The 26,750-nt window shown below is 35.0% G+C and overlaps 2 protein-coding genes and 1 non-coding gene across 7 annotated transcripts; 2 read left to right on the top strand and 1 right to left on the bottom strand.

The window, feature by feature from the left end:
- Positions 1-347: 347 nt before the first annotated feature.
- T23B5.3 lies at positions 348-15,340 on the bottom strand (the record flags this gene model as incomplete). 4 transcript variants are annotated; one of them, NM_001136400.6, is made up of 15 exons in its annotated part: positions 348-548; positions 1,087-1,398; positions 1,456-1,549; positions 1,597-1,793; positions 6,337-6,429; positions 6,909-7,146; positions 9,358-9,458; positions 9,542-9,880; positions 10,306-10,523; positions 10,633-10,893; positions 11,390-11,468; positions 11,518-11,787; positions 11,973-12,062; positions 15,128-15,225; positions 15,277-15,340. In NM_001136400.6, the coding sequence occupies 15 exons, from the start codon at positions 15,338-15,340 to the stop codon at positions 348-350; spliced, it is 2,655 nt and encodes an 884-aa protein (NP_001129872.1). The 4 variants fall into 4 exon arrangements, with proteins under 4 accessions (NP_001129872.1, NP_001370056.1, NP_001293978.1 ...); NM_001383223.2 differs by lacking the exons at positions 15,128-15,225; positions 15,277-15,340 and having other exon boundaries at positions 11,973-12,020; NM_001307049.3 differs by lacking the exons at positions 9,358-9,458; positions 9,542-9,880; positions 10,306-10,523; ... (4 more) ...; positions 15,128-15,225; positions 15,277-15,340 and having other exon boundaries at positions 6,909-6,989.
- Positions 12,639-12,688, top strand: T23B5.5. The gene has a single exon (NR_056845.1). It is a non-coding gene; the product is annotated as an Unclassified non-coding RNA T23B5.5 (non-coding RNA).
- A 4,291-nt stretch (positions 15,341-19,631) lies between the features above and the next one.
- Positions 19,632-26,612, top strand: prmt-9 (PRotein arginine MethylTransferase; the record flags this gene model as incomplete). Of its 2 annotated transcripts, NM_001047525.5 has the most annotated exons (10): positions 19,632-19,800; positions 19,855-20,132; positions 20,900-21,009; positions 21,065-21,323; positions 22,700-23,001; positions 23,065-23,230; positions 23,904-24,120; positions 24,764-25,116; positions 25,967-26,092; positions 26,150-26,612. In NM_001047525.5, 10 exons carry the CDS (start codon positions 19,632-19,634, stop codon positions 26,210-26,212), a joined length of 2,043 nt encoding a protein of 680 aa, NP_001040990.1. The 2 variants fall into 2 exon arrangements, with proteins under 2 accessions (NP_001040990.1, NP_001040991.1); NM_001047526.3 differs by lacking the exons at positions 19,632-19,800; positions 19,855-20,132; positions 20,900-21,009; positions 21,065-21,323 and having other exon boundaries at positions 22,883-23,001; positions 26,150-26,212.
- Positions 26,613-26,750: the final 138 nt, after the last annotated feature.

The raw sequence follows: 26,750 nt of genomic DNA, 5'->3' as shown, positions 1-26,750 counted from the left end.
GGAATGCTTTATTCACAATATATTTGATTGTATTTATATTTTGACATGGAGATTGGGTGGTTTTTCGAAAAGTTTGGTGGGGCTTTTCAGCAGGGTATCCGTAATTTTAAGAAAAACAATTGTCACGTCTATTGGATAGAACAAAATAATCAGGAGTGGGGGGGGGGGGGCTGAAAGTGAAATTACCGTCTAGAAAATGGGAAAAAGAAGGGAAAAAAAAATGGAAATGAACAATGCAAAACGGGTAAAGCATGACAATCGGATGATGAAGGGAAGAGGAATGGCTCAGAATGATAGGAAGGGGACTAAAAAGGGGAAAAGGCACTTTATTACAAAATGTTCCACGTCTACATAACAGGGCGCGGTGAGATTGGCGGAGTCTGAGCGGGAGTTGTGATACGTGATGATGATGAGATTCCGTTGCGTGGCGGTGTGTAGTTCTTGCCGGCATGAAGTGATTCGCGGAGACGTCCAAGACGTTCAAGAACTGCAGCTTGACGATCCGTAGTCTTTTTCATTGATGACAGTGATTGACGTGCTGGTGAGTTCTGAAAAATGGAGATTTAAGGAATTTAACATTCAAAAAGTTTAAAGGAGGACTAACGATTCTAGATTTTTTGCTTTTACTGACTCAAAAAGGTGCTCAAATGAACAAATTTCGTAAAAATTCCAACAAAAAACACTAATGTTAGCTAGAATTTGAAATTCTGTTAGCTTTTCAGTGTCGCAGCGATAGGAAATTCTCTTTAAAAACTTTTAAAAATTATGATTCATCTCACATTACCTCGTTGATTAAGGCGCATTTAAAGCCGATAGGTAACCAAAAATTATCGAAATTGGTTACCTATCGGCTTAAAAAGTACCGTAATAAACTAGATAATGTGAGATAGATGGTTAGAGTATGCAATAAGAGATGGTAACTCAATATAAGTCAATTTCCAGTAGCTGTGACACGGGAACATTGACAAAACTGGAGATTTAAGCTAAAAATAGCTCAATTTTTCGAAATTTCGGTCCGCTCTCATTTTGAGTCTACACAAGCAGCAAAAAGTCCTGAGCCACTAATCATCGCTCAAACCACCGTACCACGCTCGCGAATTTAGTGAGATTTGGCGGCAATTCTCCAGAAGTACCAGCCAGATTCAGTTGACTCGCACGAAAAGCCAAATTCGACATTGAACCACGAAGTGACGCCAGAGACGGTGATCGTGAGAGATTCGTCTCTGCGACGCGGCGAATCTCTTGTGAAATAATTTCATCATCTCTGCGAATTGTGCCCTTCTGTTCCAGACGTTGCATCAAACGTGAAGCCGGACGAGAAATCGGTGAATCGTTGTCTCCGCCGTTCATGAAATTGCTCATCGGTGAACTGAGTGCGCTGCGTGCTCGTGTTGGTGTCTGAAAATCATTTATTTAAGAACAATGAAGATTTGCAACAAAAAAAATATTGGCTACCTTAAACTCAAATCCTTCAATTTGTTTCATTGGCGGTGAATTCGATGCAGGATGTACGTTTTCAGTAGACGACGGGAGTGGCGATTCAAAATTCCTGAAGATAAAATGAAAATTCCACAAAAAGTTTCAGATTTTACTCACTTATGTCCCAAATCTGGTGAAATGCTGCCACCTTCTTCTCCTCCGCTACTGCTCTCATCGAAACTAGATGTTCTCTGCTGATTCTGATGGTTTTGTGTCGAAACTCGAACTGATGGCGGTGATGGAAGTCCAGTTCCTCTCATTGTTCCTCTTCTGATGCTGTTACGTGTGGCAATTGGTCCGAAAAGTGCGGTTTGCTGAAAAAATTGAAAAATTAATAAAAATGACAACTTACTTTTTATATTTTAAAGCAAAAGACTATTGAAAAATCTCGAATTTCAAAGAGTTCAGCGCGAAAATGGGAAAAATTTGAAGAAAAATTTCATGCGAATGCGCGTGATATCCATTGCCAGGTACGCAATGTGCATTGCGTACGCGGCATCTTATTTCACGACAATTGTTTTTATCAAAAATTAAAATTCGAGTTTTAATCGAGTTTTCATAGAAAATCTCTCCGATTTCAATTGGTATTATTCACAAAAGTTGCTTAGCAAATAGAGAAACATATGCCGCGCACATGTTCATCATTCAAAATGAGGATTTTGGCACAAACTGGCGGAGGTACACTGAATCTTTCTTCGTAAATAAAATCCACATACATATTATTGCCGTTACGGCTATAAAATGTGTGCGTGGTTTACACGACGGTTTCTATTGAACAAAAGCGAAGAGAGAGTGAAGAAAAGAAAGAAAAATCAGAAAAAAAGCTTTGAACATCTGGCGGAACAGATAGCCTGTAACAACAGGTTACCAAAGATTGTTCGTTCGTCTGTGAGCTTTTTTTCGCAAAAAAAATGACAGAAAACAGTATTAATGTGCCGAATATAAGTGTAAAAATTGAAAATTCCTTTTACCGTCAAAAAAAATCTGAAAATTCGACATGCGGGAATTCAACAAAAAAACTCACAAAAAACTTGTCAAATTAATTTTTTTTAATTTGGAAAAAATTCTACAAATTGTGTCAATTATATTCGGTACATTCAGACTGTTTTCTGCCAATTTGAACGAAAAACCAACAAAAAAACAAGACTGGTCACTTTAGTTGAGCACACATACACAACAAATGACATTGCCCCCTTATCAATGTAGTATTACACCGAAAAAAATGAAAGAAAAAGCTGGGAGGACAAGGAAGACTGCGGCAGAAGCAAAAGCAGCAGCAGTAGAATCAGCAGCTATCTTTCTCTGTCCGTTCTTTTTCTTTTCCACACAAAACACACCGTGGTGTTAGGCCTCTCTTGTCCGGACGGACGGACGGACATCAAACCAACGTTTAGCGGCGCGTCTGTGTGACTCTGTGACTGATGTGCCTCCTTATAATTTACGATCCAATCTCAAATCATTTATTTCTCTAACTATTCATTTTTCGATTCGCCGATTTGCTTATTCATTTTCCATTCGGCTAGTGCTTTCTGACAAAGGTATCCGGAACTAAGAATGAATCTATCATGATATAAAAATCTATTGTACTCTCCAAGGAGAATCGTACATGTATTTTCTACAATTTTCTATTTCTGTTTTTATAGCAGAAAGAACTGGAAAAAACGTTTTTTATCAATCATATAACCCAAAATTCTGCAATTCCTCCACTAAAAAAAGATCACGCTTCTCCTCGTGGAGTACACAAGCAGCGTAAATCGACAGAGACGGTCGTGATAGAGATTCCTAGAGGCAATGGTCAACAATTTTGAAAACAGGAGCTTCATCCTATACACTTCCTGGTATCTCGGAGAGATCGTGCAGTAATTTTCCGTACTTCCACGTAGGTTATAGTATGATTGTTTTGAAAATCCTAATTATGTACAAGGACCCTTTAGGAACTTTTAAGAAACGGAATATCGAAAATCTGTGAAAAACTTATAATTCAAATATGCTCGATCAAAATGTTCAATACACAAATTTCAATCATCAAAACAAGACGCGACAAAAAAAACGGTAGGAAATGAATTGATAATAGACGAGAAATTCTCTGACAGGGGGCGCTGTGCCCAGAGTAATGTTGTGATAACCTCTCTCTCTCTCTCTCACCACCTTCTTATGCAAAGTGTCATGGATAGAGAGAAATAGGTGATAAGGGTTCTGCAATGTTGAATGATCACCAAATAGGTTCTATTTTCGAACCAAACATTTTTGTTTTACGGATGAAAAGGTGTGTCATCTGGTTCCGTTTGGCTCCGAAATGAAAGCAAAAAAAAAACAATAAAAGTGCCTGGCACCAATGATGAAACTCTTTGTAGAGAGCTTTGAAGAAAATGGGCCAGAAAACAATCCAAGGTAAACATTAATCAAATGAATATATGAAATTTGATACCCCTATTCCCCAATAGACTCATGCTTTCACGTGGAAAAAAATCGGTGAGACTAGATTTCAATGCTCCGCATAGACAAGACGTGTCGAAATAAAATAATAGCCATGAGAGTGTGCGCGGGGGTGACGTGTGTCTGTCGGTACTGTATGTCTGAGATTTGGAGAGAAATGAGAAAACTAGACAGACAGAGAGAGTACATATGAACTAATTTTTTGTTGAGCAAAAAAAGGAAGGCAAACATGTGTGGAAATGACCTCGAATCGGTGTGAATCAATAGTTGAAACCCTAAAACATTAAAAAAAAGAAACTGAGGATTTTGGAACTAACTACTAATACAAAGTTGATATTAGTGTAAAAAGTTGATATTCAGAAAACTAACTTAAACGTGAATCTTGGAGGCTGATTACAGTATTCACTTAAAAAATCTAGATTTAGAAATGAAATCGTTACTCCGAAAACTACATTTTCCTTCAAAATTTTTTTTACAATTTTTGGGTGGATTTTCCAACAAATTTTTCTGTAGTATTTCCTAATTTAATATAGTGCAGATCGAAATTGAATGGTGCCCGCCAAGTTGCCCAAGTTTAAGGCCCGCCCATTTCTTGGCTATGCGGCAAAAATTTATAGAATTCTATATTTTTTTCAGTTTTTAAAAAATCTATTTCTTCTTTTTTTAATTTTCAAAATAGCCTATACAGCCAAGAGTTCAGCGAGAATCGACAATTTTAATTTGGAAAAAACCCAGGCCAAAAAAAATCCTGAAAAAGTTGATCGAAGCACAATTTTAAAAAAACGACAAATTTCTGATTCAAACTATTCCAGCCGAATTTCAGAGAAAAATATGACAATTGTGCGACGAAGAAAATCGTTGACTAATTCTATTATCAAAGTCACCCTGCTTTTTCAGGTTAAAGACGTCAAATGACTGAAAAAATGACGTGAAACACCTGTAGTAGGTCACAACAAAACTGTTGAAGGGGTGTGGTGGTAGATATGCACAAAACCGGACGGGGGTAAGCAGCAGTGACGTATGAGGTGAAGAAGCGAAAAAATGTCAAAAATGAATGCTTATCATCGTCGTCAAGAGAGAGAAGGTTGAGGGGGTTTCTCTTATCAATTTTGGAATTTTGCTCCAAAAAATAATAAAATGCAACAAAATCTAGGGGCATCTATTTGGAACAAAAAATAAAACAAAAAAATCGCAAATCGACGTATGAGTCACAAATGACAATACTATAGAGATACCGGCAAAACGCAAAAAAAGAGAAAAAAAAAACCTAATGTTTCTCATCAATGACCAAGTGTTCTTTCTATCTTTCAATCTCTCCAACTGTCGGCTTTTCCTTCTTCTTCTTCAAGCTTAAATAAACAGTCTGCAGCAGTGGCGAGTGGGAGTGGGCAAAAGTAAAGGAAAACAGAAAGAGAGAAATATGATAAATGGAATAAAAAAAGAGAGAGCGGAAGGAAGCGAACAGTACGTGTTTGATATCGTGTTGTGTCTTCGCTCACTCAACAACAGCCTATTGCTTGTTGATGCAACTATCTGTGTTCACAAACTGTTGGGTGCGGCAGGAATGTGTCGAAAAATCCATTTCTATTTTGGGATCTTCTCAATAGAAATGTGGAGGAATAATGATAAGGATAAAACTCGAGAACAATGGTTGAGAATCGTAGAACTGTAGGAGAATAAATTTATTATTCTATATAGAAATTTGTTCAATCTTTCAGAATCAACTACAACCTTTTGATCGCTGGCAGACTGTCAGTGGCAGTATTCGTAGAAAGTATTACTGTAAGTAGCTAGAAAAAATCTATCTACAGTAGGGCTGTGCGGCTGATGACTCGGCTGATGGAGCAAATCAACGTTTTTCAACGTATTAGCAATGATCAATTAGGGAATACTTGTATTTGCCATATTGGCTGAGTCTTGAGCTTCTAATTCTAGAAAAAAGTTTTTAAAAAAGTGCACACCCCTTCCAGAAAAACTCGTTTTTCCAATCAGCCGACAGCCGACAGCCGAGTTACTCGGCTGATTCAAAAAGCCGACTGTTTTGTCAAGGTGTGTGCACTTTTTTAAAAACTTTTTTCTAGAATAAGAAGCTCATGACTCAGCCAATACTGCAAATACAAATATTCTTTAATTGATCAGTGCTAACACGTTGAAAAACTTGATTGTCTCCATCAGCCGAGTCATCAGCCGCACAGCCCTAATCTACAGTAACCCTAAGTAAGTCCAAACCATAGTTTTCACTAGATTATATAGTCAAAACTGCGCAGGAACAAGCACACTAAACAAGTGATGTCAGAGTGTCCAATTTCGGTTTGATCTACGTAGATCTACAAGCAATTTCCCGCATTTTTTTTGTAGATCAAACCGCAATGGAACAGCCTGACACCACATGTCTAAAAAGTTAGTCCCAATGCAACTTACCGTAATCTCATTATATCTGCTCACACCGGCTCCCTCAAATTTGCTATTGTTGTTGTTATTGTTGTTGTGATAAGCACCCGTATTGCTGGTCGACTGAAATTCAAATTTTCTTTTTTTTTAAGGGAGAAAAAGTAATTTGTGTACAAAAGGGATGATCAGTGTTACAAGTGTAATAATACCTCCGTCTACGAGTAAATGACGACTAGGTAATTCCATATTTATCAGTATTTATAAAACAGTAATCTCTCACATTATGACACCTTTTTGAAATATTTTTTCAAAACACTTCCGGTCATTTTGTAAAGTATGAGAGGAAAACTGTAGAGTTGTAAAATGAAGGGAAAATATTTTTGAAATTAATATAAATTTATCCATAAATCCGGATATTTATATAGATTATTTTAAATTCCCAAATTTTATTTTTAAAAACTTCTAAAACAAGCTAACTATAAGGAAGGTCCGAAAATAGGCCCCGCCCATTTCTTGGCATTTTTTGCCTTTTTCATACAAATTTTCTCGTACTTCTTTTTTATATTCTAACCCACAAGAGACAATCCAATAAAATGGCCCACCCTATTAATGGCCCGTAGTTCTTCTCGTTGCGACAACGGATCCCGATTTATGGGACAATAGATCGCCGCAGATCGGAGCATTTCAGATCTTGTCGGCGACGGAGTTGTAGACTTATTTGCGAGAGGTACTTCTCTCGCCACGTGGATTTCGTCTTGTGTTGGAAGAGCCTGAGGCTGTCGAGGCGGTCGACGAACTGGAGTAGATGCTGCCAACGGGTGTTGCACTGCTTGATCGGAGCTGAAAATTGAAAAATATTTAGAGGAACATTTTCGATGGAATAAAAAGACCGGAAGTGAGCAGTTTTCCCATAAAAAAATAAAGTTCCGCCGCTGCGACGATCATACGGAATGCATAGAGTTCAGAACACTTTATGAACAGATTATGCAAAACTAATACGCATCCATCTATATTTCCCGAGACCACCATTAATGCACACTACCACAATTCACAAATATTCATGCAAAATGAGCTCTCGTTCCTTCCTTTGTATCATTACTATTATTATTGGTATGATCTACACGATGCGAGAGAGAGAGAGAAGAATAGTTGAAGAGACGCAGACTCATTAGCCATATGTAAATGTGAGAGGAATATGAGAGTACTACTTTGACAATCATATACTTTCTATCAGTATTTTTAAAGGATTAAAAAACCCCAAAATCACAAAAATGGGTTATCAAAAAATGCTGGTTTACAACAACTAAGACAAGTTAAATGAAAGCTATATTAGCGATCCTAAAGGTGGAGTACCGTAATCTGAGAATTTGATTTTTCTGACCCAAAATTACCAAAAAGTCTTTAAGAAGTGATAGTTAAATAAAAATTAAGTTCCAGACGCTGCGTCACCGAGAAGTTGGAAAAAGTTTTGATTTTACCTGAAAATTTGCCTTTTTTTCCTAAACTTTGAACTGCCATAACTTATTTGAGAAATTTTCAAAACGTCTCATTCCGAAATTCGGTAGTTTTGCCATTTTGGGTCTAAAAAAAGACTCAAATTTGCATAAAACTTTGAGGGTCGAGAATCAAATGATTGAGGGAAGGAAAATGGGATTAACCGACAACGGAATCTCGACGAGTTTAATGTGATTGTGTTCATCATTGTGGGATTAGAAGAGAAGACACAACATTAAATATGAACGTCTTAATGGGAATCTAGTAGTTGAGAATCGACAAGAAGAAGAGTATAAGAGTATCGTGGTCAAAGCGGAAACAACGAATAAGTGGATATCTATGTGCTCGTATATAGAAAACGATTGCGAAATTATTGTGGCAAATAGGGCAAAAAGCAATCAAGCGAGAAGCTGTCACTAACAACAACGAAAAAATAATCTGAGATGATATAGCTAGAGTCTACAGCTAGGGGAAATGAAAAAAGCTAATAACTTGTATATGGACAAAAACAATTTTCACAATATATCCAAATAAAATTGTCTAGAACAATTTTGCCAAAAACTGTAGGATCATCTACAAAAATGTACACTTCTCCACGAGGAGTACACAAGTTGCGTAAATCGACACGTGGTGTTAGAGTTACTTTAATTTTTCAATAGAAAGAAGTTTGGAATCGCGTGAGAACTGACAGAACTGAACATTTGAACTGAAATTTCCTATTATTGAAAGGATTCTTTGAAATGATAGTTTTGACAAAAAGTCTGTTAAAATTCCAAAAATAGGTTCAAAAATTCAAAAAAAAAAACATCCTAATTCGTCCAGCCATCTGCTCGCAGGGGCAGCCGTTTGGGGTGCAATTTGTCACTTCAAATCTATCTAAAATGCGCCAATTTCTCCCATTTCTTGCCATTTTTGGCGGCGAAACGGGGTGCAGTGCACTAAAATAGAGTGAAAGGAAGGCCCCCACACAGCCACAAAAAGTGAGCGTATACACACACACATTTGCATACCAAATTCACTTTCTCTTTTCCCTCGTCTCCAGGTTCCCACGGCACATCAAAATACGTTTTTGTGCAGTCGTGGATTGTTGTAAATATGTACAAAAAATATTGGGAAGTCTATATTGTTGATGTATGCAAAGCAAAAGTTAATACATGTGTTTTTCGAATGGAAAAGTGAGAAAAAGGAGACGAGTAACTGGGAAAGTGACTGAAAGATACCTTCCTTTTTTTGGAAAAATGTGTGTCAACAGGGAATTCTTTGAAAAATATCATAAACTGATTTCTTCTTCATGTAGGTGGGCGGCAATGTTTGCATTTTTGGGGTAAAAAACGCAATAAAAAATGGACGTTCTACACTATTTTAGTGTCAATAAGCAGGATTCAATGGTCTAAAATCACAAATGTGCACATCAATACTTATAAAAGATACAAAAGCACGATGTGCTCATAATTCCGTCTAAAATGCCAGTGCTACGAGGTTCCTAGTGGACACAAAGCAAAGTTATGTAACTGTCAATTTCCACGAATCACAATGCTCAACAAGCTTCACACGTACCTTTTCGGTGATTCTTGCTGCTTCTCCCGACTCGTAGTTCTCACTGATCTCCTTCCAATCGAATTCCTTGTGAATGAGGTGTCCGGTTTGCACGGTGAGCTCTGTAAAGGCGCACATAGAAGCTGTACAACATCAAGAAAAGCGAATTCAAAACTCATAAAAACACTGAAAAACCAAGGCTTACAATCGAAGAAGATCTTCCACGAGCCGATTGATTTCCACTGCTCAACGACGACAAGTTGTGAGCACTTCTATCGGATTGCGGTGGTGCATTTTTGCGAATCTCTGCCTCATCTTGTTTTTTGTGCCACTCAACTTCAGATACTTCCTTTAAAAGACGTCGTCCCGTCTCGATATCAACACCGAGAATCTTTTGCTCGAGCTCTTCGAGTTGCTCGGTGCCACCTTCCTCTTCGGCACCGCGGAATACGTGTTTGTAGATTCTGGCACGTTTCGCGAGTTCTGCCTCTTTTCTGGCTTTTTCCATTGCAGCAGCCGCCTGTTCCATACGAAGTCGATCTTTCTGAAATGGGGGAAATTGAAATATTTTAACATTTTTTTTTGAATACCGAAAAAACTTCAAATTTCGATAATTTTTTTGTGATTTTCCAATTTTTTTGGAGAAAAAAAATGTCTTTTTTTCACATTAAAATAAACGCATTTCAGAATATGAACACATTTTTGTCTACGTTTTATTCCTATTTTCAATATGAATTTGTTGATTTTTTTTTCCTAAAAAATTGCATCAAAAGCATGATTTTTTCTTTAAAAAATTTTTTTCTACATTTTTTCTAAAAATAAAAAAAAAACGCCAAGATATGAGCGGAGCCTTGCAAATTTGATGACATTCAATATTTTTTAGGAAAAAAAAAGCTCCCTCATAATGGCTTGAATTTTTCATTGCAAGAAAAACCGAGCTACAGTAACCCAAAGACCTCCTCTAATCACCTCAACCCTGTCCAGCTCTGCTTGCTTGCGAATCTCTTCTTCAGAATTTCGTCGATCCTCCAAAACTCGTCGTTGTCGTTCAACTTCTAGCATTTCCTGTCGTTCTCGATCCTCTTGTTGCTGCTCAACGCGGCGACGCTCTGCAATCTGTTCAGCATAGTTGTAGGATACAGATCCAGTTATGCTACGACGTGAGGTGAATGGAATCGGATCATCATCTGGAAGACTTTTCAAAATTGAGAATTTTTGGGCAATTCTTAGATTTTCGGAAAGATTCGCGTATACCAAAACTGACGAAATTTCAAACATATTTTCCAAAATGTGCACCTGTATAATCCGAAGTTGATTGTCTTTCCTCGTGCCGAAGCTTTTCATCTGCTTGAATTTTTGACTTTTTCTTCTCATCCTTTGCTTCCTTTACACCACTAACTCCAGATTCAGATGAAGAATCATTTGAAGACGTTGACGCAGTCATTGCATTCAAAATTGTTGCATTTGTATGTGTAGATGACGTCATTTTGGATGCTTCCATTATTGATGAAGTGATTTGTGGAACAAGTGGCGCCGGAATTGGTATACCATAACGCACTGAAATAAGTTAATAATGTTACGAAATTCATTTTGTGAAAACGCGCTCCACAGCCAATTGAAAACGCTCCGCTCCCAAACAATGGGTCTCGTTAGGTATTTGGTGGTTCCGTTGTTTTTAATGATTTTTCGGTTGAAATTATGTTTTTAAAACATCTAAAAAGCACGTAGTTCCAGGCGCTGTTCCATTACGGTGTGATCTACAAAAAAAGCGGGAATTTTTTGGCCAAAAAAAGTGTGACGGCAGCACGTTCGTAACCATTTGAAATGAGTTGAGAGCTCTGCGTCTCTTCTCCCGTATTTTTTGTCCAAAATGAGACATTTTGAGAAAATGAGACACATCCAAAATGAGACATTTTGACACCACAAAAAAGGACAACAAACGCTTGAAAACATTTCAATTCACACTTTTGCCGCCAAATACTTAACGAGACCCATGATTCGGGGGCGGAGCGTCGGCAACTGGCCGTGGAGCGCGTTTAGATAATAATCATACTTCCATTGGGGCCAGTCGGTGGTGGTAATGTCCACATTCCCATCTGATCAACCGGACAGATTTGCGATGGATCAATATTCTGAAAATGTCGAAATTATTCTTAAAATCATTTTTGAAAATTATTTTACAATAGTGCTGACAGGAATGGCACCAGCCGGGATCACTTGATATTGTGGAGCAAAAAACTGTTGTGGTTGATGGTGATGTTCACCATTAGCTCCAGAAGCCACTGATGACGTCATCGGAGGATTTTGAGCCTGATGGAATGCGGGAGCAATTGGATATGGAAATGTATACAATGGATATGAGTATGGATGAGGATGCTGTTGTAGATGTGGCAATTGATAATGTTGATGATGGTGGTGAGAAGGATAGACATGGTGCATTGGAACATCGCTCTGAAAAATAATATATTTAGCAGAAATTTAGATTTTTCAAACGAAAAACATTGAATTTTGGAATATTTTTAGCTGATTTTGGAGGCAAAAATTGGGTTTCTTTGCGTTTTCGCAAAAAAAAAACAATTCCAAATTAGTCCAATTTTCTCCATTTCAAGTCAAAATATTTCAAATTTCAAGCTCACCTCAATCGGCGGGTTTTCGTCCGTAGACGTGGCGGGTGCTTGATGCATGCTTGTTGAAGCTTTTTCACTGCTTTCACTAGTAGAATGTTCCTGAAATAATTGAAATTTTCGTGAATATGAGAAAAAAGTGAAAAAGTTCACGTTTTGCAAAACAATTAAGTACTTCAATAAACATCTAAAGAGTCAATATTTTTTAGTACAAATAGTAGAGGAATTTGTTTTTTGTTTTGCTATTTTTCTATTCTAAAATTAGAATTTTTAGATAAAAACATTTTAAAAATAGTTTTTTTTTTTAATTCAAAAATTCGTTTTTCTTTGTGGGAAATTGAAATTTTCTAATTTTTTTTTGTGAATTCAAATTTCCAATATTTTCTGCAGAAAATTCAAAATAATGTTTGGCGGGAAATTCAAATTCCTATAATTTTTCCCTAGAAAAACAGATTTTCAAAAAAAATTTTGCAAGAACTGTAAAATCATGTTTTCTTCGGGGAGTACACGGCCTTCGTAAATCTACACATGGCCGTGTGAGAGAATTCCCAACCATTCTCAAACACGAGAAGCCCGAGAAAATCGAAATTGAGACTCAAAAAAAAGCAGCCCGGCAAAAATTTCGACGAAGCGTGAAAAAATGGAGGTGACAGCAGGAGTAGAGGGGGGGGGGGGGGGAGAAAAGAAAGTGAGAAGAACGAGAAGGAACTTAATCGGATTACGGTGTGACTGTCCTCCCGCACACACACCACAGAAATTGAGATTCATTGAAAAGATTCAATCGTTTGCATTTGAATACAGCTACCGCCGCAGAGAGGGAAGAAAAAACAACAACGAAATGTCGTAAGAGATGGAGAAGAAGCCCACCGTTTTTTTTAGAATTCAAATTCATCGAGAATAAAATTCAGATTACCAGGGAGAAAGGTTTTTTCAAAACTAGAATACTTTTGAAAACCGCCAAAAAAGCCTTAAATGGAGAGCCAAGAAAAGGGCGGAGCCTTCAACTCCGTCCATATCTTGGATTTTTTGGATTAATAATTTGTGTTCTTGCACTTATTTTCGCTGTATTTGTAGTGTAGTTACAAGGAACGAATCAGGCCACAATAGGCTCCGATATACCGCCACAATCCATTGGGAAATTTCGTAAATTGTATTTCTTGCAAGCAAAATATAATTCAATTTTCACTACTACACCCGTCTCAACTTTCGATAAGGAAATAGCCTCCCTGCTTACCAAGGCGTAATTATTATCCTAAAACTCTAAAAGAACGCCGCCAAAATTTGAAAATATTCGAATTTGAATTGGAAATTACAAATTTTCTTCGTTCACATAAAAGGCAGCACCACGAAAAGTGTAATTTTGAAGTTTTTCTAGTTTTTTTTTCTCTGTAGGAAGATGCTGATTCATTTGTTTAGTCATCGCCTTGCATGCACCCACCAATCGAAAAAAAAAACTAAACGTGTAAATTCTAATGAAAATCCGATAATTATAACTTCGAATATATGTTCATCGATAAAATATCATTAAAAATTGAAGAGGTTCCGAGCGAAAGTATTGAAAGCCCATCTGGTGAAATGGAAAAAAAGTGACCAAAAGATGGAAAAAGAAAGTATTTCGAAATGCTCCGGGAAGCAGCCGGCACACTGAGCCCAATTGATGAGCCCAGTGGAAAAGGAAAGCTTTTCCTTTTGCTAGAATTTTGATGAATTCAATGAAATTTATTGCGAAACATGGAACATTTTAAGCAAAATCCTGCAGAATTTACTTTAACATATCCTTCAAAAATGGGGATATCATTTTAAAATACCCAAAATTTTCTGAAATTCAGAAAAAAAAAACGCTAAATCCTATATTGAAAATTGTGATTTTTTAATTACGATAAAGAATTTAAAACGACAGAGCTTAAAAGTCTATAAAAACCGTGCCGCAAGATTGCAAAAAAAAAGTTCCGCCCATTTTTAATCAGCAACGTTCTTTTTCGACACTAATATCTCTAGACAAAACTACTGATTATGACGAGAAAAAAATCAATGCACCCAAATCAAAATGAGCCAATTTTTGATTGGCGTGTGTATGTGCTCAATATGTAGTGTGATAACCTTTTTTGTCATTTTTCCCCCAATTTTTAAATTCCGGTTGACACTTGTTAGGGAGGTCATAAAATCATTGATGAAACGGGGAATTGTTTGCGAATTTCGAATTCCCTCGAGTGAAGGTATTAAAATAAGGCAACATTTTCCCGATGCCTACTGATAAGAGAGAGGTTCATCACATGCTCTTTCACCCTTTATCGGAGATCTTTTTTAGTGATAAAAAAGTGATTACGGAGACATTGGGGGGAAATGTAGGTCAAAACTGGATGGTAGCAGCAAATTGGTCGGAAAAATATGAAAAGGGATGCTTTTTTTGCTTTTTTCTAGGATGAAGCAATGATTTCTACGCTACAATACATTGATCAATGGGCTGGAAACATAGAATTTCTTTGTAACATTATGAGAAAGATTCCATCATAATTTTCAGAAATTGTGACGTCATAGTCATTTTTCTGGGCATTTTTGCAGAGAAAAAGGATGACGTCATCACATAAAAATCGAGAATAAGGATTTCAATTTTTTGTTGAAAAATTAAAAAAAAAACTAAATTTTTAAAATGATTTTGTTTAAAGGTTTTCCGAAAAAAACTGTTTTTTTTTTCAGAAATCGGTTCGTTTCTCCATTTTTAACAATTAAAAAAATTCACTAAAAAGCACATTACGAATGTAAAATTTCAGTTTTTTTTGAAAAAAATAAATTTTAAAAATCAAAAAATTTCAATTTTTTGTAAAAATTAAAGAAAAACATTTAGACAATTTTTCGGCCAAATTTGTTTCAATATTATATTTTCAAAAACTTCCATTTTTCAAATCTCTAATTTTGGATTCCCTTTGGAACGAAGTCGAAAAAAATCCGAAATCTTCCAAATTCCGATTTTTTTTCCGGAAAAATAAAAGTTTTTTTTCATAATTATCGTCAATCAAAAAATTGATCCATCACAAATTTTCCAATTTTTCTGATAATTTTCATCGATTTTTTTACTTCTTAAAGAAAAATTAGTTAAAACTAATGTGATTTTTCGATCAAAATGATTTTTTAAATCATTTTTCAATTTAAATTTTTTAAAAACTTACCACAGACTCTTTTGGCTCAAACTTCCTCAATGGAGATCCACCACCGGGCGTCAAATTCTCACCAAACGGAAACCATTCGGATCGAGCTTCTGATTCGGCTGAAATTTTGTTTCAATATTTTTTTTTTCAATTAAAAATTGGCAAAAAACCTTTCTCCCGTTCCCATTGTGCCTGTTTTTGTCGTAGAAAATCCGAACTTTCATGGCGAATCATTTTTTGCAACGTACTGAAAAAAACAAAGATTTTTTATTTGCAAAACTTTGAAAAAAAGAGTGAATAATAAGTGCAAAATTGTTTTCGACAAGTGAAGGAGGGGGCCGGATGATAAGAAAGTTTTTAGATGGGAAAGAACAACATGTGATAGAAAATTTAAAGTTGAAGAAGAAGCGGGGGAGCGATTTTCAGAAAATTTTGAAAAAAATTCTATTAAAACAGATTGATTAGTCAAAAAATTGAAAATTTATTAGAATTCAATTTGGAATTTCGATAACCATTAATTATGTAATAAATGTGATATTTCGGATCGCGCACTGCAGGAAGATGACTAAATTAGTTATATTCAGGATTTCTAATTAGTGAGGGCCTGGAAGGTGACCTATAGACCTACTCACGAAAAGAAACTACGAATTTAAGTAGAGGCGCTTATGAATTATTCAGATATTTTTTCTATAATAAGCATGGGGAAATGGGTAGCTGTTAGCAAAAAAATCGTCAAAAACTCATGGTTTCAGGTCTTGGCACGAGCGTAACTGTTTAGCCACCGTACCCGTGATGTTATTCAATTTTTCGTTCCATTTGTTTTCGAAAATGGGTTATAATTATATGTAAAGAATTTTTTTCAAAAAAAAATCTTTCTTTGTTTTTGTTGAAAAATTTTAAATTTAATTTTTTTTCTGATGCTCGAAGATAAAAACTAAAATTAGTTTTTTTTAAATTAAAAAATTCTATTAAAAAATAACTTGAAGAATATCAGAAAAACTCTATTATCGTTTTACAGAAAATAGATTTAAAGCTAAAAAAAATTCTCGTGGCTGTCCGAATCTCCGTTCTTGCCAGGACCCAAAACCGTGAATTTTGGTAAAACATACATTATTACTGTATGCTGTAACAAAACCGTTCCAAACGACACAAATCAAAAAATGTTCAAAAATCGTAATACAACTACCTCCCCTCAATACTAGAAATACTAATAGTAACATTCGAGGGAAAACGGATGAGATAGGAGGTATTGTAGAGAGAAGAGAGTTAGAGGACGTGTGGTAATAAAATTATGCGTCGTCCTATACCTGTCACTGTTCTTCTTCTTATTCCTTTTACCACCTCTTCGGCAGCATGAATGGTAGTTTGCATAATTTGATGACCTCAAACAAGGAGGGCAGCCGCCTGCCACCTACACACTTTACACGGTTTCAGATTTTTTCGAAATTTTTGAAATTGTACTTGGTCTTGAGAATGAAAATATACAATATACACGTGGTGTCAGAGTGTCTCATATTCGCCGTAGATCTACGTAGATCTACAAAAAATGCGGGAAAAGAGACGCAGAGTTCTCACCTCATTTCGCATGGTTAAGAACGTGCTGTCGTCACATTTTTTTGAGCAAAGAATTCCCGCATTTTTTTTGTAGATCAGACCGTGATGGGACAGCCTGGCCCCACGTGCGTAAACGGGAAAACTCGAGAGCCAAAATTTTGAAGGGGTCTATATTTTCTCATTTAGATCTGCAATTTTCTGCCTCCCAAAATTAGAGTCTTGTCGTAAATTTTTTAGTTTTTGTCTTCATTCTTAATAATAGGCCCAAATTAAAAACGTCTTTACCACTGCTAAATCGATTAACAGTACAGAAAAAAGTCGAGTATGTAAGATATATCACGTAAAATCCAAACCGTACGAGATATATCTGGGGAATGTCAACTTATGTTTGACAATGTGCAAATACAAGTTCTTGAGATTGTTGCTCCGAGAGCCGAAGGGGGGGGGGGGGGTCAATTGATTTCTGATCGGATTTAGACTCAAGTGAGAAATTATGAAAACCAAGGGAAAAATGCATTTACAGCACCGATAAATATATTGAGCTGTATTTAATTTTGGGGTTTAAACGGCAAAATGTGCAATTTTTTTAGAATGTCAATCGATATACTGTGTATTTTCCCAAAACTACCGATTTTCGTAATGAGACGTTATGAAATTTTCTCAAAAAAAAGTTAGATGCGGTTCAAAGTTTGGCAAAAAAAGGCCAATTTTCAGCTAAAATCAAAATTTTTGCCAACTTCTCAGTGTCACACGCTGCCACGCCGAGAAGTTGTCAAATGTTTTGATTTTAGCTGAAAAATTGCCTTTTTTCCAGAACCTTGAACCGACATAATTTTTTTTTGAGAAAATTTCATAACGTCTCATTACGAAATTCGGTAGTTTTGGGTCATTTTAGGACTAAAAACGCAAATGCTCAGATTTCGGTACTCCACATTTAAAGTCGTAGAAGTGGAAATAAATACACAATATATTCTCTGAATCTGAATTCTTAGCCTAGTTTTGATGATGTAAAAGGCCGTGCAAGTTAAGAATACGGGGGAGTGACTCTAAAAATATACAAAAACGAACTTCTTCCTGCACTTCTTTTTTTTTTGAAAAAAGCGAGATCGTAAACTAAAACAAACAATACACATTTTTTTGCAAAACGCGCAAGTGTCAAATTTTTTATTATTTTTCCGCACGGAAACGCCTGATATGCGGAAACTATGCGAGCGAAAAAAAATAATCATTTGCGCGCATGCATATATATATTTGCAATAAGAAGCTAGACAATGCTCGTGGAATTGAAGAGACGCAGATTGTCAAATGATTCGAATATATACATCTGGCAGGTGGTTTCTCAAAGGAAAGACAGAGAGAGAGAGAGGGGACTGAGCACCAGATGTTGTCAGTTTTCAATGGACATTTATTGTGACAAGTGACCCATTGCCTAATTGAGGAGTTTACCCGTGTTCGGAGCTCAATAAACTTGCTCCGGATAAAGTTTTCAAAAAAAAATTGTGTGACTAACCATCGAATAATTGAAGGTTTTTGTGGTACGAGCAATGGTGTCGGGTTTTAAAAAATATTCGAATAAATGTTCCACATTTTAAACTTTAAAACTAATAAAAACAATTTTTTGGAACAATTTAGAAATATCCGGATATTATTGAAAATTTTGATCGTTTTTTGAAAAACGTCAAAAAAAGATTTTTTCCATCGAAATCAGAATTTTTTAGTAAATTTTATAGTTCAAACAGTAAATCAAAAAACCGTTTTTTCGAAAAGTTTCAGAAATGACCGATTTTGAATTCCTGAAAATTGGGTGATAATTTTAAAATCTAAAAAATCTAAGAAAAACCGCCGATTAAATAAATCATTGTGATTGCCAACGATAAAATACACTTTTCCCCGGTGACAGTTGACAGAAATGGTGAAAAGAAAACGGAAAAAGACCGAAATGAAGACGTCTCCCGCTGGGAAAACGACAACTTTTTGGCTGATTGACAGAAAACGGAACGAACGGAATTGGAAAATGAAAACTGAAAGGATAAGATGGGATAATAGGCATTTAGAGGTGAAGTTATTATTTCTGTTCTAGAGATCTTGGTCGTAAATCACTAAAAAGTCGGAATCGATCAAAGTGATAAAGAACTTTGAACGTTTTGTTACTCAGAGATGCTCAAACAAATATTTGTCACATTTTTCTATGCTGCTGGGAGAAAAAATTGTGAAAAAATACAAAAAATTAAGACTAATTTCAGAAAATTTTCGAAAATAAAATAAATACACGCAAGAAATGACTACTGTACTTCACTTTTCCCGCAATTTGACGTGATGTTGTTTGCGGATTCTGCATACACTTTCACGGCAAATTGCGGAATTTTAAAATTTTCCTATTTTTTGTTTTAATTTCTCTCCGTTTCTTTCGATTTTCTAGCTTTAATTCACATATTTAGAGTAATAATTCGTATTAAATATCTTAAACAATCGGAAAAAAAACGAGAAAAAACCTTTTGAGCTTTGAAATGCCGCGTTTCTGCCGTAGCCCATAAAAAATTCATTAAAAAACTTACGATCTACTAATCAAAACGGCTTCAAACACAAATGTTTCCGTTTCTCTCTCACTTTATCCCAAAACTGGACACCGATATACACTTTGAACAAAAAAGTACATAAATCGATAAGAAACCGGGTTGCGGAAGGCGTCAAGTTCATTTGAAGTTGTGCCGACACATTATGTCAGTTTTTGGGTTGAAAAAGTGTTCGGGGAGGTGAGAAAAATTGAAAAGCCCGCCGAAAATTTGCAATTTCGAGACGAGGGACTCGAAAAAAGTGTTTGAGGACGAGAAAACACGGAGGCACCCGAGCTAGGCCATGATTTATTTAAATATATTTTTCGAACGCTCCCAGCCCATTTTGCTCGTTTTATTCATTTATTTTAATGATTTCTAACCTATTTATCAATAAAAATGAAAAAATAAATTGTCAGATGGCCGAACCAGCACAGGAAACACCGTGCTTCTCAATGGAAAAGGCCGAACGGGCATTTCTCGATGGAAACTTCGAGGAGGCACTCAAACATTTCTTCGTCTGCATACGAATGCTACCAGTAGAACGACGTGGAGTCTATGAAGATCAGTTTGCTGCAGCTCTTCATGGTATTATAAGGAAAAACGTGTAATTTTCTGTTAAAAAAACTAATTTTTTTGCAGGCTGGATTGCGCTGGACCACAACAATGCTTCCCGGGCTGTCTGCCTTTATCCACAAATCAAGGAATTATTCCCGGAAACGATTCGAACGAAAATCGCTCTGATTCGTGCTGTACAAGGAACCGAGCAGAGTAAATGGCTTCTGAATTGCCTGCCGATTTGCAAAGATTCGATGGATTTGGCGACGAAACCAGAGGATTTGGTGGCTTTGAGGATTGCACGTGTCAATTTAACCACAATTCCATTCCCACAGTGGCATATTCGAATGATCAATGATGTGGTAATTAAAAACCGCTAGCATTGAATTTATTCCTGGAAAAAAATGTATCCAAACGGAATCGCAACAGCGAATTTTTAAGAAAATAGAGCTCAAATTCGAAATTTTTGAAGAAAAAGTGATAAATTCAGCTAAAATCTCAAATTTTGCTAATTTGTAGTTAATTTTTATTTATTTTGGTACACTTTCAGTCGATAGTTTCCCAAACACTGAAAATACACCTAGAATTTTATTAAAACTGGTAATAAACTACTAAAACATGCGGAAAAAGCAATAAAAACGAATTAAAGTCAGCTCAGACACGTAAAAAATGGAGAATTTGAAGACTTTATGCTAAATTTAGTTCTAGTAATGAAATTCGGACATTTTTAAAGAATTCGATACCCCTCATTTAATGCAAAAAAAAGTTAAAATTATTCAGAAACTACGTTTGATTGAGGAATAACGGATCAGAAAAGTCCCTCAAATTCAAAATTTCAAAGAAAAAGTGCTGAGTTTAGCTGAAATTTTCAATTTTGCCAGTTTGAAGCCGCCGAAAATCAGTTTTTATTGGATTTTCACTCTTCACCGAGTTTTTTCGTCGTTTAGTATCCCTAAATCAGCATAAAAACGCGTAAGAAACAACCAAAATATGCAATAAAAAGTGATAATTTAATAAAATCGAATTTAAATCCGCTGTTAAACGTAAAAATTAGCTGAATTTTAGGATTTTAGCTAAATTGAGCTTTAAAAATTTTAAATTAGTCTTTTAAACTGCAAAATAATTTCAGAAACGAAACGAAGCGTTTGCCAAAGCTCTAAACGACACTATCAAGAGCAGAATCACAGTTGTCTTCGATATTGGATCCGGTACTGGTATTTTATCGGCTATTGCTGCGAGGTAAGACTTTCAAAAAAAAAAATTAAAATTAAATTATAAATATTCTTTTTTCCAGAAAAACCAACTTGGTGACCGCTCTCGAAGAAAATATGTGCCTGACAATGATTTCTAAGGAGGTTTTAAAGAGAAACGGTGTTGAAAGTCGTGTTAATGTTCACGCAAAGAACTCGACATACTTTGAAACTTGTGAAAAAGCCGATATAGTCGTTTCCGAAACTCTCGATTGCTGTGTATTCGGAGAAAAAATTGTAGAGACTTTCTTGGACGCTCATGTTCGTTTTTCACATGACAGAACTATCTTTATTCCGCATCAGGTAACAATTTGGAATTCCGTATTTTCAAGAGAATTCTACGATGAATAATATGTTTTCTGAAAGCTAACAGATTGAAAATTCCGAATTCAGTATGAAATTTCAGTTAATTTAATTTTTTTAAATAAGAAGTACCGAAATCTGGGAAATATTTTCGAATGACTTCAAATTTTCCCCTCATTCTGAATATCTAAGTGAAAAAAATTCAAAAATAGTTTTATATTTCAGCTTAAAATCGCGAATTTTCATTTGCGTCCTCATGAGATATCCAAATTTTCGCGCCAGAGACGCCATGTGTATATTTACGAGATTTTCAATATTTATCGGATGATGATTTCAGTTTTTCAACGAGTTTCCTTCATTTTCGTCGGTTTTTGCCAATTTTTTTTTTGAAAATGTGTGTTCTTGAAGTCAATTAACCATTATATCATCAAAAACCTGACAAATTTTTCGTTTTTTGATGATATAATGTTTAATTAACCTAAAAACACATTTTCCTTTAAAAAACTTTTGCAAAAACCGACGAAAATGAAGGAAACTCGTTGAAAAACAAAATAAGCATCCGATAAAGATTGGAAATCTCGTAAATATACACAAATCTCGTAAATCGACACATGACGTCTCTGGTGCGAAAAATCGGCATTTGAAAATCTTGATTTCACGCTAAAATCAGGGAATTTTTTTGAATTTTTTCACATAGAATTCGGAATCTGGGGAAAATTTGAAGTCCTTTAAAAAAATATTTATAAGATTTCGGTGCTCAACCTTTAAAACGAATCGATCAGGGGTGTGCGGCAAATTTGCCGAATTTGCCGTTTGCCGAGCTCGGCAAATTTCAAAAAAGTAGATTTGCCGAATTTGCCGAGCTTGGCAAATTTCGAAATTTGCCGCACACGTCAAAAATTTGACAGTACAATTTTGACTAAAACTGTTGATTTTTTCGCCAAAAATTTAGTAAAATGACAACAAATTGAGTTATTTTGATGTTTAAGCAGACACACTACACCTAACTTGTTCAGAAACCAGAGGTGTGTTAAGAATTCAGTAGTTTTGGTGCTCCAAAAAATATCAAAAAATATATAATTTTTCCGAGTTTGTTAAGCACGGCAAATTTGCCGAATTTGCCGAGCTCGGCAAATTTTGAGATTTGCCGCACACCCCTGGAATCGATGATGGATCGGGGAGTTCTCGTTTTGGACGAAATCAGAGAAATTATTGTTATTCGGAATTTTAGAATATTTTTATTTTATTTTTAGAAGCGAAATTCCCATAATATCAAAATTGAAAAAGGTTTAGCTCTCAGAGAAATACAATTTGTTCTATAATCCTCTTGAAAGCATTCTGATTCCCTAATTTAATATAACTTTATTCATTTCCAGGCTACCGTCTACGTCCGTCTCTTCAGTTGTCGTGAAATCTTCGATATTCATTGTCAAGACTACGGAGGAGTTCGTTATCGATCCGAATACGTGAAAATTGGCGAATCAGATGCCGAACAACCGTACTGGTGTGCATCAGCTGCAGATTACTCTCAATTTGAACTTCTTTCTGGTTCAGTAGCCATGCATTCGGTCGATTTTAGCAGTATTGCCAATTTGAAGGATTCACTTGCCAACTCGAATTCTTTCAAAATTCGACCGGCGAAAGATGGAGTAGCACACGGATTTTCTGTCCATTTCACGTGAGATTTACTCTTTAAAAAACTTAAATTAATTTTGAAATATTCTAAACTTTCAATTTTAAGATCTGATCTAACTGGTCACGGAGACAATATCATTGACTCGTCAAAATCAAGAGCATGGGATCTTGGAATTATTCCATTCAAGGAACCATGTTTGGTGAAGTGTGATAAAGAATATGAAGGATCATGGAAACTCTTGAATAATCGATTGGATGTGTACAATGATTTTGTACGTTGTTTTTGTCGATTTACTCGATTTTGCACTTTTAAATGCAAGAAAAATTGATAGAGTTCGAGAAAATCCGATTTGAAATGTCGAACAGTTTTGGAAGTTTTACGAAATTTTTCAAAATTGAAATCTATAGGATTTCAGAGAAAATCAGAAAACTTCGGAAAAGAAAGAATCGAAGTACGAAAATTTTCGATTTTCCGGAAAACCAAAAAAAAAAAAGCAAAGAAAAATGCAGAAAATTTATATTAAAATTTAATATTTATCAAATTTTATTTATTTTGATTAAAAAAAAAAACATAAGAAAACAGATATTTATTCTTTAAAAAAATTAGAAAAATACCCAAATTTTAATATGTTTTCCGAAAAATACAAATTGTTTTCGAAATATCGGAAAAACAAGAATGTTTCGATTATTCGACTTTAGCAACATAAAAACCGTGCAGAAAAACGTAATTTTTCTGAAAATAAAATTATAAATCGAAAAAAAACTAAAAATTGTTGATTTTCCGAAAAATCTAATAAAAAAATGTTCAGAAAATCGAAAAACCGAAAATTCCGATTCCTTTTTTCAAAAATCGAAAATTTTTCGTTGTTCGATTTTGAAATTTCTCTAGGATTAAAAAAAAGCGAAAAGATTTCAATTTTAGAACTTTATAAAATTTGTTTTCAGTACGACGAAAATCTTCAAAAGCACGAGGACAGTCTTCGCTACGAGACCGCTTCACTGGATCAACTTCAGAAAATCCGTGATGATAGTTATTTCAAGGCAATGATGGGAGAAATTGATCCGATTGAACTTCCATTTACTCGTGATATTTCATCGAGTATTCCAGCTCAGTGTGTGCTTAATACTGTGGAAAGCCAAACGCCTATAAGGCATCTTATTAGTATGTCAGAAATTTTTAGAAATTATTATTTGATAATTAAACGCTCCTAAATTATGGAAAAGTCAATTCATTTTCGGAAATTTGAAAAAATTCGAAAAAAAACGTTTCTAAAAATTTGTTAGATTTTCGAAAACAAAAATCGATAAATCTTTTTGAAAAATCTATGCACTTTGAAAGTTCTAAAATAAATTTTCGGTGAAATCGACGAATTTCAGAGAAATTGAACACTTTTCTAGGAAAAAGAGGTACATTTTCATTAAAAAATGATAAATTTCGAAAAAAAAATTTGAAAAATATCTAGAAGCAATCGATAAATTTTTTGGAAAAAAAAAAATTTCAGAAAAAACCGACTCATTTTCTGGATAGAAAGAAACAATTTTAGAAGAAAAAAAATTGATTGATTCTCAGAAATTTTTTAAAAATATCGATTAATTTCCGGGAAAAAATTTTTTTTCAGAAAATTTCTTTAAAAAATCGATCAATTTTCTGGAAAAAAAAAACATTTTCAGAAAAAAGCGATAATAATTAAAAAAAAAAAGAAATTTTCGGAAAAAAAAGATTAATACTCAAAACGAAAATTTTAATCGAAAAATGTTCGAAAAAAATTTATTAAAACTCCGAATTAACTTTTACTTATTTGCAGCTAACTTCTGTCGCTACGACGGTACATTGGATCAAGAGACATTCTTCCGAATAGAAGAATTCGTTGGATTCCGAGATCACGTTCAAAAGATTGTTCCAACAAAATTCCGTATTCTTGGACATCTCTTCTATTCAGATAGAGTTCATTTCGATGCTCGACCAGATCCTTCAGCTCATTGTCAAGTCGATTTGAGTACTGTTCGAAGTTTTAATCTTCGAGAGATGCGTGATATTAGATTAACTCAACGAGAAGATATTGTGATGGCTTCGAAGGAATTCGTGTTATACGACTTTAATATTAGCGCTGAAAAGTTCCGACAGGACACATATATCACTGTAACACAGGACGTTACGGTAAGAATAATACCTATGATTGCTGAATAAATTTAGAAATAGCCTTGAAACACGGAATTTTATAATGAAACATCTGCTAAAATTCGAAGAAAATTTTTTGCGGCTCAAAATTTAGGAAAAAAAAGACTAAACCTCTTAAAATTTAAAGTTTTGCTAATTTTGTTGCAACTGTCGTAATTTAATTTTTATTACTTTCGATTTTATCCTTTTTGCAGAAATTTAGCGTTTTTTTCGTTGATATCGGGGACTCTAGGGTTAAAAAAAAAGACAAAAATCGGAAGAAAAAATTTCCGGCAATTTCGGCGATTGCCGGTTTTGTGAATTTCCGGCAATTGGCAATTGCCGGTTTTGTGAATTTTCGGCAATTACGGCAATTGCCGGTTTTTAAGATTTCTGGCAATATCGGCAATTGCCGGTTTCGAGAATTTTCGGCAATTTCGGCAATTGCCGGTTTTCAAAACTTCCGGCATTTTTTAAATTGCCGGTTTTGAGAATTTCCGGAAATATCGGCAATTGTCGGTTTTCAAAAATTCCGGCAATTTCGGCAATGGCCAGTTTTGTGAATTTTCGGCAATTCCGGCAATTACCGCGTACCCATGTTGTGTAATAGATTTTTAAAATAGAGTTTTTGAAAATAATTTTGGATTTTTTTTGAAATTTTCTGTAAAGTTCGAAAAGGTTTTTTTCTAGAAGCTGAAATTCGACAACAAATTTAAACCTTTTTTTTTTCAGAAAATCGAAAATTTTGACTCTTCGAATTTTAGGAAATCTTGTTTCGAATTTTAAGCGAAAGTTATTTATTATTAATTTATTATTAAGCCAACATTCAAATTTAATTTTTTTTTTTCAGGTTCAACCAACTCGCCCCATCGCCGACGGTGTCATCTATGAATTCGAAATCCTGGGAATCAGAAACACGAAACTTCGTCCGGTTGCCGCGTTCCTTTTCCCGGAAAGAGTGAATACTAATCCAGATGTACGGGTTTTTTTCCACGAAAATTGATTTATTTAAATTAAAATCGTTCATTTTCAGATGACAGTGGTATTCGATTTGCATCTCGGTGAAATGCTCATCTCGCTCAAAGATCTTCCATAAATTGTCGAATTTCTTCAATTTCATCAACAGTTTCTCACAAACAATTCAACAATCGATATCAATTAATTCTATTTTTTTCTAAATTTTCTTACTTATCTAAATCTCGGACCCCATTATTTCCCTTCTTTCCAAAATTTTTCTCATTGCACTGATAATTATTAAGGCTGGGTTTTCTTAAAATTTTAAAATTTAAACTCAAATTCACTCCCAAATATTGTAGGATCTAACTATTCCACTATTCTGTTAAATTCCCGATTCCTCCAACTTTTCGTTGCCTTTTCTATTTATTACTTTTTTATTTTATTTGTTGATACCTTTGATTTGAATCAGCTACTACCTGAATGATTACTTTCTTTCAATACCATTTCTCGTTAAAACACGCAATAAATCTCAGTTTCTCAATACCTTACGCAGAAATAGTGAAGAAAAAAAGAACAAAAAGCATGATAAACCGTGGAAGAAAAAAATTTTAAAAAATCGTGGCTACGTGATGATGTAGTACATCTTGATAAGCGTGGCTATATTAGGGCAGATTTTT

The sequence above is a fragment of the Caenorhabditis elegans genome, chromosome IV, assembly GCF_000002985.6.
Source record: "Caenorhabditis elegans chromosome IV".
NCBI classification, from domain to species: Eukaryota; Metazoa; Nematoda; class Chromadorea; order Rhabditida; family Rhabditidae; genus Caenorhabditis; species Caenorhabditis elegans.
The sequence above is the reverse complement of the archived record's forward strand: the minus strand, read 5'-3'. Positions and strand labels throughout refer to the sequence as shown.